We start from the raw sequence: 15597 nt of genomic DNA, 5'->3' as shown, positions 1-15597 counted from the left end.
CTTTTGTAGGAAAAAATGCGACATATCCCACAACCAAGGCATAGTTCGGGGTGTGCTCAGTGAACATTCTAATGAATCACAACATGGAACTTTTCATCTCCCTTTGAGTCACTTGCAGATGCGCTAAGATATGTCTTCAAATCAGTTCAAGTTTTGACTCCATCAGTGCATTATTAATTCATAAAGCCAGGTTAACAATCAGGTCGTGTTTTCTCTCTGAAGCCTCCGTTGTCCTTGTCATTAATCACAGAGGGGCAAGTGTTTCTTTTCTTGTGTATTTGTTACATGAGCTGTTTTTGTTTCTGTTTTTTTCACCCTTTTTCCTGAAGTGTAGCTTTTTAGGGTTTTCATTTGAAAATGTGGATGCTCACCGGGGTCTTTTCCTTCTTGACAGCCCCTAATCCCAATGTTTAACTTCCCCAGCACCTCGAGACCTCAGAGATCTCTGCTTCGACTTCACCCTGTGGAGTTGTGCTCTCTCTCTGGCTTCTTGGCCTCTTGCCTGTGTAGCTGATGGGTCATCAGATGCCTTGAGGGGGAGACAGCAAACACCACCCAGCTGCCTCCGTGATGCAGAATTCTGCCTCCTTCTCTGCAGAGTTTTGACTCCTGGTGTACTTTGGTTTTCTCAGATATATTCAAATCCTGTATTCGTTTGTTCCTTTGCTTTTGTTAAATTTACCCAAATTCTGTGATTTTTCTTGCCGGGGTGGTTGTCTGAGAAGAGCTACTTTGCCACCACAGACCCAGCAGAGGGACTTATGTCTCCATCCAACATCCTCAGATAAATAAAAAAATACTTCATTAAGTGGGTAAATCTCTATTTTGTTCCATTTGAATGAGAACAAAGTGAGCATTTTGATCTAAGAAAAACATTTTGTTAAAAGGACATTCGTTCTTAAGTTCTGTTTTTCAGGTTATAATAATACTTGATGTTGTCAGCTTTTCCCCAGGACAGTCATCTGGAGAATAAACATGAGGCTCATGCTGTTTTCACAGGAGACTCACTGGGACTCTGGAGAAGATAAACCGTGTTAGATGAGTAGCTCAGATAACTGACATTAAGAAAAAATTGTACATGAAGTAATTTGTGCTGGAAAGAGGAGAGCAGATTAATTGGAGTCTAGAAGCTAAGGGGAGTCTGGAAACCCAGCTCTGGCACTTCTCCTGTGACGCTAAGGAAGCTCTGGGGCCCGCGTACAAGTAGAACCATGTAGGCGAAACTGGAGGACCTTGAGATCTCCCGTAGATAGGTTCGCAGTGCCTTGAATTTACAAGAATTAGGAAGCCCCTTAGCGAGCACTGAAAAATGCCGCCTTTGGCAGCTGATGAATCGGCAGGAAATTTGTTTTCCTACTTTTGATCAGAGACCCCTGGAAATGTCGATGGTTTTGTGGGGGCAGGGATGTCAGACATTCTTTATTCCTTCTAGGCGTTTTTATAAATGTTCGTTCAGTGAGCTTTCCTACCGTCTAGAAATGCTTGTGTAGCAAGTGTGCGATTGTCCCGATTATAGTTCAGTGTCTTACTCACATGGTAGAGACACAGAAGTGTGGATGGATAATTCAGTATCATTTGGGGGCCGTGTTTCTTCCATGCTTGAGCTACGTTGAATTACAGACATTCTAGTTTTTCAACATTCCAATGGCTACATTTTTTTAACCAAACGCTAAAATTTAGATTCATAGATTTGAACCAGTGGTTCTCAACTGGGGAGGGTTTTGCCTCCCAGGGGACATCTGGCAACATCTGGAGATATTTTTGGTTGTCACAACTGGGAAGAAAATCCCATTGACATCCAGAGGGTGGAGGCCAAGAACAGGTCTTCACACCCTGCAGGGCACCTGACCTCAAAGCAGCGTCTGGCCCAGAGTGTCAGTAGTGTCAAGGCTGAGAAACGCTGTTCTAAATACAAAGTTAATGTGAATAAAATGTTAGAAAAAATGCACATAAATGCTGTTATTCAAATCAGTGAGTATTGTGAGCACCCAACATTGACCCAGTATGTACTTTTTCAGAGGTGAATGTAGTAGATCCCATGTTAGAGCAAAATTAACATTAATATTCACTTTAATAAATGAAAAATCAGCATTTCTTAATAAAAATAATTTATTTATATTGGAAATGACAATGAGAACAGCAAGAGTACGTGAATGTCGAGGGCCGCCCACTCTTTGACGTTCAGAAATGCATCTCATGAAATGTTCAACTGTAATTTATGACGAAAGTGATCGTGGGGCGGCTTGAAACAAGGAGGCTGCATCTTGGTGAGAAGTAAGAAGTTGCGTTAAGTGGGACAAAGTTGCAAATACAACAAAAGTAGAAACCAGTGAGACCTACAAAGCGACGGCTTCCTTGCCGTCAGCAGAGCTGGAGCGGCCGAGACGTCCCCCCTCCCTCCCCACTTGATACAGTGTGTCCACGTGTTAAACGGTTACTCCGAGGGGAAAATGTTTCTAATCTTCACAGACATCTGGAGATACAAATATCCTACAATCTGCCTCATCTTCAGATTATGGATTTATATATCAAATTAAAGATGGGGGTCTCGGGACTGTTGTATGATTTGGGGGGTTGGGGGCCCCATAGTTGCTCCTGATTGAGAAACTGTTGCAGGAAGCAGAAGAGCAAGCGTAGAATGTTACAGCAAGTCTCACTGAAACGACGTCCTCTGCATGCATGAGAAGACTCGTTAAAAACGAATTTTTGTAATATCTACTCTAATTTAAAACACAGGCGAAATATTTGGTTCTAAATAGGAGGCGATTTAAACAGAAGGGGGAAAAGCATTTGTTTGCCCTGATCCCTGCCTTTGGATGATGTGTTCTCCCCTCTCTCTTCCAATCTCCTCTTTTTTCCTTTCCCTGTTTCGAAACCTGAGTGTGTTTCATTTAAAAACGTTCCTTCTGAATTGTTTACGTGAAGAGGGAAGCTTAGTGCAGCATCAGGCAGGAGAAGCTAGACAGACAGACACGAGCAGACAGCAGAGGAATCCGTCCCGGACTCCTCAGAGGCTTGCTCCTTAAACACTAAGTAGCGTCGAGCCAGCGTGACTGCGAGCCCTGGACGTTACGCAGCCCCGGGAAGGGGCACAGCGCAGGGCAAGGAAAGCCAGCCGCGGTCACCCCGTGAGCGGGACGGGGAGGCCTGAGAAGGGCCTCCCAGGGTTGCTGGACGTCCGCTGGTCCTTGCCCTGGCCGGTGCTCAGTGGTTAGGGCGCCGGCCTGAGGACGGACGTCGTCTCGGGTTCGATGCCGGCCAAGGGCAGGTACCTCAGCGGCAGGCTCGTCCCCTGGCCCCCTGTGCGGGAGGCAACCAATGGATGTGTCCCTCACATGACGTTTCTCTCTCCCTTCCTGCCCCTTCCACTCTCTCTGAAAAGCATTCCTCAGGTGAAGGTTAAAAAATATATATATATATTTTTTAAAAAAAGAAGTCTGTTAAGACTGTTTGAAAAAAAGTATCACTGGGGAAAAAGGTTTATGGAAAATAATTTGTATGTCATTAAAACTAATGGCGTGTCTTAATTTAATGTCTTAATTTAATTTTAATTGATTTATTGGTACAATGATTGTATTTAAATTGTGAGTTTATGAAGTTTTGTTTTTATAATGTATTTTCGTTTTGAGGGATTAATTTCCTGAAATACAAGGTCTGAGGCTATTAAACATAAAATAATTACAGTCTGCCACGAAAGCGGAGGCGTTGACTGATCGTGCCGATCTAATCTAACCTACTTGACGGGCACGTATGTGTGTGCTCAGCATTCCACCTAGAAATTGGAGTCACAGATAGAATCGGGAACAGAAGTGAAATAAATTTAGATACGCATTTTCTTAGTGAATGCTGCCCATTGTTCACTGAATTGAACACATCTGCTGAGTTTTCAGAATTATTATTACCGTACAACAGAGATGCTTAGTCGTCAAGATAAACATTTCTAAAAAAAATTTTTTTTAAATGCTTGATGGCACTAATTTGTTTTAAGCGGCTTGCTAACTGTTTATGGCTGCCGGAGTTAACAGAGGTAGCCATGGAAACCGCCTCACAGTGCTTCTCGGTTGAGTGGGATTTAAAATATCTATTTAAAAACATAAACACTTTGACAGCTGTAAGAATATTTACATTTCCTCCAGTTTTGATTTGACGAGGCAGCTTGGAAAACGGGAGAAAGAAGCAGGAAACCAGAAGCAGCTCGAGATATTCTTGGAATTCGTAGAGCCCTCCGGCGCGTTGGTCCTACCTGGATGGAGGTGGTGAAGGAACTGGGAAAATTATAAAACTCCAGACACCTGTCTAGACCCATGGAAACAACCTGTCCCTCTCTGTTCTCTTATTGCCATAAACTCCATTTATTTTCTCTGCCCCCCCTTCCTAATCCACCTGACTAAATACATCGTGGGCGGTTCAAAGTGTTTTGAAATGTATTTGTGACGCACCCTGGGATTTGCTCGGTGATGCTGTATGTCACTAGTATCCTTAGGAAGCAGGACCGAGTTTACCTCGTTACCTGAAGTGGGATCTGCAGTGACTTGGCGCGGCCTCGGGGTGCCAGGGGGACACACAGCTCGGGCCATAGCATCTGTGATCGGGGGGAAGGGGAGGGTGATGACAGCCATGGCCCCTTCTTTTTATCTGGAGAAAACGTAACTTTCTCGGAAACCCCTTTCCCCAGCCGTATTTCTAGTTGTGTCTCACAGTCGCGTCTTATGGATGCTCCTGGCTCTGAAAAAGTTTGAAAAAATATAAATGGGCCTTTCCACCATCAATATCTAATGCGATATGGCGAGCGATGAGGGGTTGGAAATGACGTTTGTGGGGTCCGTCACAGTGAGCTCTCCCAGGGGATTTGTGATGGGACAAATGGTGGGCAGGCATCTTAAGTGACACTGCAGTTTTAGTAAAAAAATTACCAAATGATGACCTTGGAATATACCATGTCATGGAAACGCGTCTGAGGATCCCGGGCTAATTAGGCATAAGTTGTCCAGTGTCAGGTAGAACATAAACTTCTAAAACTCACGTTTGTGTCGATGCATGTGGGTAGGGAGCAGAGCCTCGCGGGGTCTGGTGATGGGAGGGGAGTCGGGGGCCCCAGAGTTTGCTGTGTGGACCCGCGCTCCCCGTTTCAGTATCGGGCCTCCCTATGTCTTCCCCTGCCCAGGGCCTGCACACATCAGGAATCACCTGGGACTGGGGAGGGGTGGCTATCTGACCCTGTGGGGTGAGGGGGGGAATTTGGAGATCTAATATCTTTTATTTATTGATTGATTTTAGAGAAGAAGAGAGACAGAGAGAGAGAAACACTGATTTTCTGTTCCACTTACCACGCTTCCCTGGTTGATTCTTACACGTGCCCTGGCCGGGATCGAACCCTCAACCTCGGTGTATGGGGAAGATGCTCTAACCAACTGAGCTACCCAGCCAGGGCCTGGAGACCTAGTATCTCTATGCTCTGTGCACTCAATAGGCCTTTTTTATTTTTTATTTTCTTAGCAGTCTCAACTCCTCTCCTGGTAGTGCCTTCAGTGGCGCCAGTTTCCTCTGGCTCCCGGGCCTTCCCGGGGTTTGTGCAGCAAACCTTTTATTCTCACCGGCTTTTCCCAGCTGCGGACCTTTAACAGAACAGAGACGCTTGGAACTCAGGTTAGTCGCCAATGTTCCTCCTGTTTTCACTTTCTGGAGTTTCATTGACCCCCCTCGTCCACTGTTAACTGTTCATCCATTATTTGCGTCTGTCTGAATTCCTCTAAGTTCTTTTATCTTGTGCTGTTTCAGGAGTGAAAAAAACGCCGGTCTTCAGCCTGCCATGTTCAGCTGGAGGCTGATGATCTCTTGAACACGCACTCGAGCCGCCTCTGGTGGTTGCCTTGGCTGTGGGTCGTCTGGGATTCAAAAACGATTTTTCTGTTCAAGTTCCCGCCTCTCCTGAATTTCTCTTACTCACTTACTTAGTGGGTCACCTATTTGTGCTTATGGGTTATAGTCTTCTCCTTGGCTACGGTTATAGCTCTTTTCTCTTTATTATTTCTGAATATTTCTGAGTTCTTCCTGTTTATTGATTGATTGATTGATTGATTGGAGAGAGAGAGAGGGAGGAAGGAAGAGAGAGACAGAGAAATACAGATTTTGTTGTTTCACTTTCTCATTCGCTGGCTGTTTCTTGCACCTGCCCTGACCGGGAACTGAACCTGCAACCTTGGCCTATGGGGGCGACACTCTAACCAACCAGGCCGCTCGGGCCATGGCTCCTCCTGCTTTTTTTTAAAGTCAGAATTACCAGAGATTTATGTTTTATTGCCCTTTTCTAAGGAACTACTCTTGGCTTTATTTCTCATTTCTACTGTTCCTTTTTTTTTTTTAAGTATTTGGAAATGTGATAACTTTTTTCTGTTTTTTAATGAATTCTGAACATGCAATTTTCTTCTACTTTGTGATTCTTAGTCTTGATTGTTGAGTTGAATGTTCAATTAACTTATTTTCATATTTTTTATGTAATAATAAAGTAACAAAGCTTTTTTTATCTTCTGCTGAGAGATGATAAAATGTTATATTTTGCTTGAAAGTGTTCTTCCTATTATTAATTTCCATGTGGTGCGTTATGGTGGTTCCTAATTAAAATAATGCATTGTTTTAGATTACAAAAGTAACACAGACTTATTTTAAAATACTCAAATACAGAAAAGAGATTTTTTTTCGGGAGCTTGCAGGCAATAAAAGGTACAGATAAAAGAGTGGTCCAGGCTGAAGCTGTGAAAACAAGGGGGAAGGGAAAGGGCTGGAGAAGGACCGGGTGGGGGACGAGCTTAGACATGCTATTCAGAAAGGCCTCTGACAAGGTGACCTTGATTTATTTGCAAGTAAGTGTTTGGAAAAAATCATAAAACTTACTGTAGAACAACTACATGACAGGCACACCCTGAGGTGGCCCTGGTGACCTCTGTCCCTGGGGCTGCCCTGTGTCTCCATGTGCGTGTGGGTGGAGCCTGTCACTCCTCATCAACAGGACGTGGCAAAGGAGGTTGTGCTCCTGATTTTGTTAATTTTTGTAAGACTTAATCTTAGCAGAGTGGAGACAGAGACTCTCCACTTGGCAGAACCAGTCATGTCGGGACAGCTTATGGAGAGTGACAGAGGAGGGACCTGAGGGTGGCCGCCAGGACCAGAGGACAGTCTCCACCTCAGGGGGTCCCCAGTCCCAGGAAATAAACTCTGCGGGCACCCGAGGGAGCTGGCGAGTGCTCCCCGCTCAAGCCTCCAGGTGGAAGTGCAGCCCGGCGGACACCTTGATTGCAGCCTTGAGGCCATAATCAGAGGCTGCCGTTACACTGGACTCCTGACCCTCAGAAACGGTGACATAATAAATCATAATAAATGTGTGGGGTTTTGTTTAAATACTTAAAAAATTTTCTGTAACATTTAAAAAATTTTATTCACCGATTTTAGAGAGAGAGGGAGGAAGAGAGAGAGAGGAACACTGATTTGTAATTTTTAAACCTTACTCCATTCTAAGCTTGGGAGTGAAAAAACACGTCTCCGATTAAATAGTCTACATGGACATTTTAAAACTTTTGAGCATAACAATAGAAATAAACTAAAATTTTTTTAAATTAAAAAACGTTTCCATCAAACATTAAATGGGTAATATATCTGTTACATGGGGAGCTCACAGAATCTGAAAAGAACATGTATAAAAAATACGATTCACGAAAGATAAACAATTTGTAAACTTTATATAAAAACGTTTTATCCATGAAGGAAGCTGGTCAGACGTAGAGATTCCCTCCTTTGGTTCGAGACGGAAGGTGCGGACAGTGTGGAAACGCCGTCCCGGCTCTTCTGCCCCTGGCGCGTCATGAGAATAATTTTCAGAGGCCGATTTCCGTAGCAGTGAAACTCAGATCCCGCCTTGAATGCAGTGTTTCTCTCCAAAGAGCCAAGGTCACGATCATCGACCTGGCGATAAAACTTTCCGAGGCTGGCTGCTAGTGTCCTGGCTGCTCTGGTACCAGTGGAAAATCTCCCGCCCCCTGCTCCCAGTCCCGCCGCCTCGCCTGAAATCTGTGTCAAGCCAGAGACAGGCAGGGGACCCTGAGATAAGAAGTGACTAAACAGGATTAGTGTCCCTAATCGGGGCTAATCAGTCATTTCGAGTGGAAAATTCATTTGGATTTGGCTGACGAGAACTCCACTGCCAGCAGACTGCGGAACAATACTGCAGACTGTTGTGTTTTAAGATGCTCTGTGATCCCCGCAAGATGCTAATTTACTTTTTTCCTTCCAAACATTACTCTCCTAATCATCAAGATTTAATTCCCCTAATCTCCATCCCCGCTGACCTCCCAGAACGGCTTTTATAGTCACTGACAGTTGTGTTGAATTTACTATTTTTTGTTGTTGTTAATCCCCACCCGAGGATATTTTTTCCATTGATTTTTAGAGAGTGGAAGGGAGGGAGGGAGGTGAAGGAGGGAGAAAGAAGGCGAGAGAGAGAGAGAGAGAAACATCTACGTGAGAGACACACGTCGACTGGTTGCGGCCCGCACGCCCCCGACTGGGGCTGGGGATTGAACCTGCGACCCAGGTGTGTGCCCCTCCGCCCTCCCTTCCACTCTCTCAAAATCAACGGAAAAATATCCTGGGGTGACGATTAACAACAACAGAAAGACCACTAGGAGAAAGCACACGCTCCTCTCAAAGCGAGTATACGGTCAGCTTTAAACATAAAGGCCTCCCCTAGTAATTGTGCGGTTATGGGATCACCAGTTCTCCTGGGGGTGACCTGACTTCACTCTTGGGACCTGAAACTCCCCCGACGCTCCCAGAAAGTCTCTTATTTCTCCTTTGATTTTTGAAGGTATTATTTATGGAGTTTTATGACATTCAGGTTTCTTGTGCACATTTTAATACATGAAAAATTTTTTAATAAGACCAATAAGGAAATGTTTATAGTGAAAGCAACTTGTAGTTAATTAATCATAAAATGTAACATTTCCCACGTTTTTCCGTTCCCTGGAGGCCTTGCTTTCAGGGATTCCAGAGTGTCCTGTTGACCTCAGTGATGGAGCAAAGGCCGTCCGACTGCAGGTCACCCTTAACCCATACCCTTGTGTTTTTACACGTTGCCTCTTTAAAACGCAACCTCTGCTAATGCATAATTTCTCTGTATAATTTTCTTTCATACCTCATAATATGCTTAGTGTTTTCACCCAGGGAAAATGTTCCTCTCCAATGAGGAATTTAAATAATCACAAAGGAGAGAGACTAGTCTGACCTAAGAATAGTTATCAGCTGAGTTTTCCTTGGAACTAATTATCCCGAAGTGCTGAGTCACTGCCGTATGCTAAAAAGATGTCCCAGTAATCTCTCGCACAGCTTTAGCAAATTAGACTTTGAAAATACGATCAGCACTCCGAGGTGTGGACAAGTAATCATCGGTTCTTTCAGGATTTAATTGCTTTTTTAATTGCGTGTGCGATTCTGACCTTCACCATAAAGCAGGCGTGACTTATTGGGCTGCGGGTGCAGCGGGCGGCCCGGGGACGCGGGTGTTATCGTAGCCACCACATTCCCACACAGTTCCCGGCTGACTCACAAATGACTAGCACACGGGGGACACTTAGGATGTGCTTCCCGTGAAAAAAGCATAATGCGGTTTTAAGTACTATATTCTTAAAATGATTAGAAAAAAATCCTATTTTGTTTCCTTACTTGGAGTTGGTGAAGGGGTTGACAAGGAAATATTAATTGCTTTTCCACTTTAACCTAATTTAATCTTCACAACGAACCTTTGAGGAGGGTTTTCTGTTAAAAATCATCACAATGCCCCAGCCAACGTGGGTCAGTTGGTTGAGTGTCGTCCTGTGCACCAAAAAGTCTCGGGTTCTATTCCCCATCAGGGCACAGGCCCGGGTTGTGGGCTCGACCCCCAGCAGGGGGCGTGCAGGAGGCAGCCGATCAATGACTCTCATCACTGATGTTTCTCTCTCTCCCTCTCCCTTCCTCTCTCTCTAAAAACTGATAAAAACATTAAACAACAACAACTTAAAAACAAACAAAAACACATCCCAGTGGGAAGAGAGGTGTCTACAGCGGAGCTTGGGACCCTCTGAGAGATGCCCTGGGTTCTGGCCTCCATGCAGAGTGGCCACGGTGGAGGTGATTTCAGCCACGTCCGGTGGTATGTGAACAGGGCTGGATTCAGTTGCCCAACATACGGTCACTCTCCTAATCGGACTCTAGGCTGGCATTTTGGTGGCCTGCACTTTCTATAACTTAACTTACAAGGTGCCCTGAAGGTAATAAAGTATTAAATGGCGTTAGGGAAACGTTAGTTACATCAGCTACTTATTCACCTAGAGCCCCGAATGTCTTATGTCAGCGCCACGCAACTGAAAGATTTCTCTGAGAAATTTAGGGACAAACAGTCACTGTAAAAATTGAGATTTTATGAACCGGCTTCTTCGAGACGGTCTTGAGTCGTACCTGGTTTGAATGAGGAATGGACGTTCTGACACCTCTCAGTTTTGTGGATGTCGAAAGCCCTTAAGTGTTTGCTCCTTGAAAACACCATCCAAACAACCTGTGGGTGAAACACGTGGGAACACGTGGGAGTGCATCGCTCCCACGGAAAGGGAGGTAATAGCGTCCCAGGTAATAGCAGCAGCCAAGCATGTCTGGGACGGAAGGACGCGCTCCCAGGCGACCTCTCAGCGTCGGGGCCTAGCTGGGATTGGACACGGTTCAGGATCCGGTATTTTATGAGTGACAGACCCAGAGAGGCAAGTGTTCCTGGTGATCCTTGGAGGGTCCAGGAGATGAGATGGGCTGCCTGTTGTTTTGAGATGAGTACTGTTAGAAAGCTCTTGGAACAGCCGTTGAATCTGAACGCAGTGTTACTCCCTCGGGAAGCGACGGCCGGAAGGGTGATGTTGACGCTGACAGCCAGGGGCACGGTTAGTGGACCCGGGAGCCAGTGCAGAGGCCACACTCTGGTTTGGATGGAGGGCACCGGGGTCTGTGTGGCCCCGATTCAGCTTCTGTCTCAGGAGCGGGACTTTCTCAGGGATTCTGGCCCCACCCCAGGGGGGGGGGGGGTGTCTCTAATGGTCTAGGCTCGGCATTTTCCTGTCCCAGCCCAGGGATGGAAGGTTTTATTGTTTCTCTACCTTAGTCCCCAGCTCATTGGGTCCCTACCTGTGCCCTGAAGATGGTGGGTTCGCTGCCCTTCCCCTCATGCCGTCAGCTTTGGCTCTGCAGTGGACAGGGCACCGGGACCCAGGGCATCACCCTGCCCCCAGTGTCTGCCCCTCCTCTGGAATCTCGGTCCTGGGCCGTCAGTCGGGGTCTGAGGCTGGTGTGGACTCTCCTGGAGTCTGAGGCTCCTACGGGGTCTGTAATCTCAGAGCCGCCGTCACTCAGCCCTTTCAGAAACTTTTCATTGATTTTTAGCTGATTCTTTCAGCTGTGATCTCCCCTTGGAGGCAGCCGACTCTGCTTAGATTCCAGGGGGCATTTTTGCCCTGAAAACTGAGCTCTCTGATTTATTAAAACACACACACAGTTATACTTTTGCAGATCATTTGGCTTTTTCTGGTGGTTACAGGGTGGGAGAGACAAACTTTTCAGCCTTTTACTTGGTGAACAATGCAAATAGGATTTCGAGGTAGAGAAGGAAGGCGTAGGGGCCGGGCACAGATTTCGTAACAAGTATATGAAGATGGAAACCATTTTATTATCTTCAGATCTTCAGCTGTAACTGTTTTGAAATCCTGTCCCTTGAGCAAGACAAATATTATAAACCTGCTCTTAGGGGCCAAAACACTATTTTCAAAGTGACGGTTTCGTGAAAAGGGGAAGAGCTCTGTAAGTTAAGGGATTTTGTTTACTGAAAAGGCCAATTATAGGTTTGAGGTCAAACCGTGAAACAGCACAAAGTATTTAAACAGTGAATTTTTCACAGTGTGAGGGCCCCGCAGGGTGCTGCTCTCGGGCCTTTCACATGAAGTCTACGGGCGCTAACGGAGCGCCGGAAACCTCAGCTGCGCAGGAAAGAGAATGGCTTAAACTGCCTCTAACCGAGAACTAAATGCAGAGCCTGGAACCCGTGTCACTTTGTTAACCAGTGTCACCCAATAAGTCAATAAAAAGGGGAAAAAGAAAATAAAAACAAGTGCAGTTCCTCATGAATCCAACATCCCGAAGGCAGTGGAGGGTCAAGCGCAGGTCGGAACCCAGGTGCACCCCGTTTATCAGGCTCCGGGGCGTCCTCTGCCGCCCCCCCCTCACCCGGCGGGCCCCTGGGGGTCAGCTCTACCCTTGGCCTGGCTGAGCTGCCCCAGGCCCTACACGTGGACGCGATACCGTCAAAGGAGGGAGCAGGGCCCAGCCCTCAAAGCAAAAACTCCAGGTCCGGTCACACGCCCGCCCCTGAACCACTGACCGTCCCCACGGGGATGAAATGTGCCTCCTGCATTGGCCCAACTCACAGAATTGTTTCTGGGAAGTGGCAGTGGATTCAAACCTCCTGAGAAGAAAATAAAATGCAAGTGAATTTCAAGGATACTTGAGAAGCAGAAAAACGGATGCCGGCGAAATGTTTCTTGTATCCATTCTCTCTCTCTCTCTCTCTCTATATATATATATATATATATATTTTGAATGCTCAATGGGTATAAAGTACCAAACTAGAGACTTTGGAGATTTAGAGTGTGGAGAAAATTCAGCCTCCATTCAAACACAGAGCAAAATATGGCAAAATAGCAGTAACCACGCTGTTGAAAGGATCGTCAGAGAAATGTCACGGAGCTGCTCCTGTGGATATAAATTGCTGAGCGTTTGAGGATTTTAGATCTTGGGATTACCTGAGAGGCTCTGAGCTCAGCTTTTCATTGTGCAAATGGGGCGGCAGAGCCCCGAGGTGATGCCCGAGGTGATGCCCGAGGTGATGCCCGGCCCGACCCAGGTCCCGGGCGGCAGGTGGGGGAGGGAACGTGTTTCTCTGTCGCAGAGTCTGCAGCTCTTTCCATCAGCCCGTGTTCATTCTGAAAAAGAAAATGGTCACACTGTGTTCACACCAAGTCATCTGTCACCTTGTAACAGCCTTTAGAGGCCGGAGCGCACGTGCCGCTCGCGACAGTGACTTCAGGCCGGGGCGGCCTCCCGTTTCCCTCCGTCCCAACGACCTTTCCCAACGTCTCACCCTCGACACTGCCGCCCACCGGCGCGTGGACGGTGAGCCGGGCGGAGGTTAATGCACCGCTAATGACAGGCTGTCGTAAACTGGCCCCTCTTGGCCTGAAATGCCCATTAAAACGCTCTTTTTACAGCAAAACTAAGTCGTTTTAGTTAGATTGTGCCTAATTGAGGACGCGGGCTGTTTTGTCTTTCAGGGTCATATGCAAAGAGCGTTTGTGGGTTTTATAAATCATTCTATAAATCATCACTAAATTTACCACTTCTCCGGTACCCTGACATTCGGAGTCGTTATGACTCTTGTTAGTAGTGCTTGTTTTTAAAACGTCATGCCGAGTAATTTAACTTTTAATAATGCATTTAAAAAAGACACTTGGAGGAGATGTTTTCCGTACAATTAGAATTATAGGGAGATGTAAATCTTGACATTGGTTTAAGAAGCTTCATTGTTACCAAAGTCCCGTCAAACCCACATCCCTTGATATTAAAGGTAAAAGAATAATTTATTTAAAGTTTTTATTTTATTTTAATTTCTTTATTGTTGCAAGTATTGCAGATGTCCCATTTTTTCCCCCACTGACCCCCTCCCCCCTGCACCCCCCCCCAGGCCTTCACCACATTATTGTCCGTGTCCCTGGGTTATGCATATAGGCACATAAATGCTTCGGTTAATCTCTCTCCACTCAGCCCCCAGCCCCTTTCCCTCCGAGATCCCTCAGTCTGTTCCATGCGTCTGTGGATCTGTTTTGTTTGTCAGTTTATTTTGTTCATTAGATTCTACTGAAGAGTGAGATCATGTGATGCTTGCCTTTCTCTGGCTTATTTCACTTAGCGTAAGAGAGATCCTTAATTTTTAAAGAGACGAGTCTGTAAAGCCAAGCACCCTTGAAAGTAAACTGAGATGTTTAATGCCATATGACAAAAAAAAAGATTAGGCACTTATATTGCTCTTGGTATTTTTGCAGAGAGAAGTGTAACCAGAAGAGAGTCTCTAGTTTAACAAAACTGAGGGGCTTGTAGCAGAAGAAAGGAATGAGCTTTCGTGAGCACACAGGGCCCTCAGGCCTTTCTTAGAGATAACGTTGTTGTTAATATTTCTACATAATTTCAGCACGGTCAGGGAACATACGTGGCAGGATTTTAAAGTTTTAAAATGTATTGAGACTTGTCGTATGGCTCAGTACATGGTGAATTTTTCATGTTTCCTTGAAAAGAATGCGTATTCTGCAGTCTCTGGTCTTCGGGTAGAGTGTGTTATAATTGTCAGCAGGTTCCAAGTGGATGGAATCATTTGAATTACCCATGAATTTGCTGTTAACACCACAATTAATGTGGAGATACCGCTGTTCTCTTGTGTGAAATGTGTGTGCTCAGAGGTATGATCCGAGAGAGAATCCATGAACCAGGAGCATGCGTTTTCATTTCTTGGAGATGAATCTCAATGTTGGAAAAATAAAACGAAAACACCCTCACAGGTGTCCTCAAGTAATCCTTAAATAAAAAGAAAATATAAATTTGGAAGCTCAAAAATCAAGACTTTTAAAAAATATATATACCTTTATTGATTTCAGAGAGAGGAACGGAGAGGGAGAGAGAGAAACATCAGTGATAAAGGGGAGACCTTTCGGGTGTTTGTTTCGTTGTGTTTATGCTGTGGCCTCTCCATGTGCAATCTCTCTCTTTTTCAAAGTCCCATTCACAGGACGCTGCGTGAGCACAACACCGTGTGGAAGATGCTGAAGACGGTTCCGGATTTAACTTCTCAGCTGACAGACGACAACCTGAGAGCACTCAGTAAGAACGTCATCTCCGAAACCTGGATAAAGGACAGCACAGGTAACGGGCCCTCTGGAGGGACGTTTGGCAAGATCCAATGCCTGCCCCTCTTTCGCGTTCTCTACTAATTAGCATACGTGTAATTTCACTTGACATGTTAAAAATGTCCTGCTTCGATTTCAGTAGTAAGGTTATAAGTCACGAAATGAATTGCACTCCACGTTTCAGCACCTGTGTTTTAGAGACGGCCCCTGGAGTTGCTCCACCTTGAGCTCACGTCCGAATCGCCCAGGAGACTCACTGAGACATACTGTGTGTTCAGCCCCCGAAGTTCCTGGTTCCACGGGTTGGGGACGGGGCATAATTTGCAGGGCCAGTAATATTCCCGGTGATGCTGCTAGTTCTGGGGACCACTCTTTGAAAACCACTCAATGATGTGCAGATTTAATAACAATCTGGAACTGGTGTCCACAGTTACGACCGGGAGCGGTCAAAGCGATTCCCTGACCGATCGCGATACTAATCAGAGATTGGGGGAAAACCTCTCCAGACAGATTTTCAGTTTCCCAGTTTTAATTCCTAGCTCCTTTACTAAGGATCTATTGGACGCTTTAATAGAGGTGTTTT

At 45.7% G+C, this 15597-nt stretch overlaps 1 protein-coding gene across 1 annotated transcript in view; it reads left to right on the top strand.

The window, feature by feature from the left end:
- CNBD1 (cyclic nucleotide binding domain containing 1) overlaps window positions 1–15597 on the top strand; it is a 53246-nt gene that overhangs the window by 15490 nt on the left and 22159 nt on the right. Inside the window, exon 5 of the mRNA XM_087825592.1 lies at window positions 14885–15030. Within this exon, the coding sequence (XP_087681718.1) occupies window positions 14885–15030 (146 nt within the window). The remainder of the gene's footprint in view (window positions 1–14884; window positions 15031–15597) is intronic.

This window comes from Miniopterus natalensis, chromosome 16, assembly GCF_054644295.1.
Source record: "Miniopterus natalensis isolate mMinNat1 chromosome 16, mMinNat1.hap1, whole genome shotgun sequence".
In the NCBI taxonomy this organism is placed as follows: Eukaryota; Metazoa; Chordata; class Mammalia; order Chiroptera; family Miniopteridae; genus Miniopterus; species Miniopterus natalensis.
Note: the sequence above shows the minus strand (reverse complement) of the source record. Positions and strands in the feature narration are given on the sequence as shown.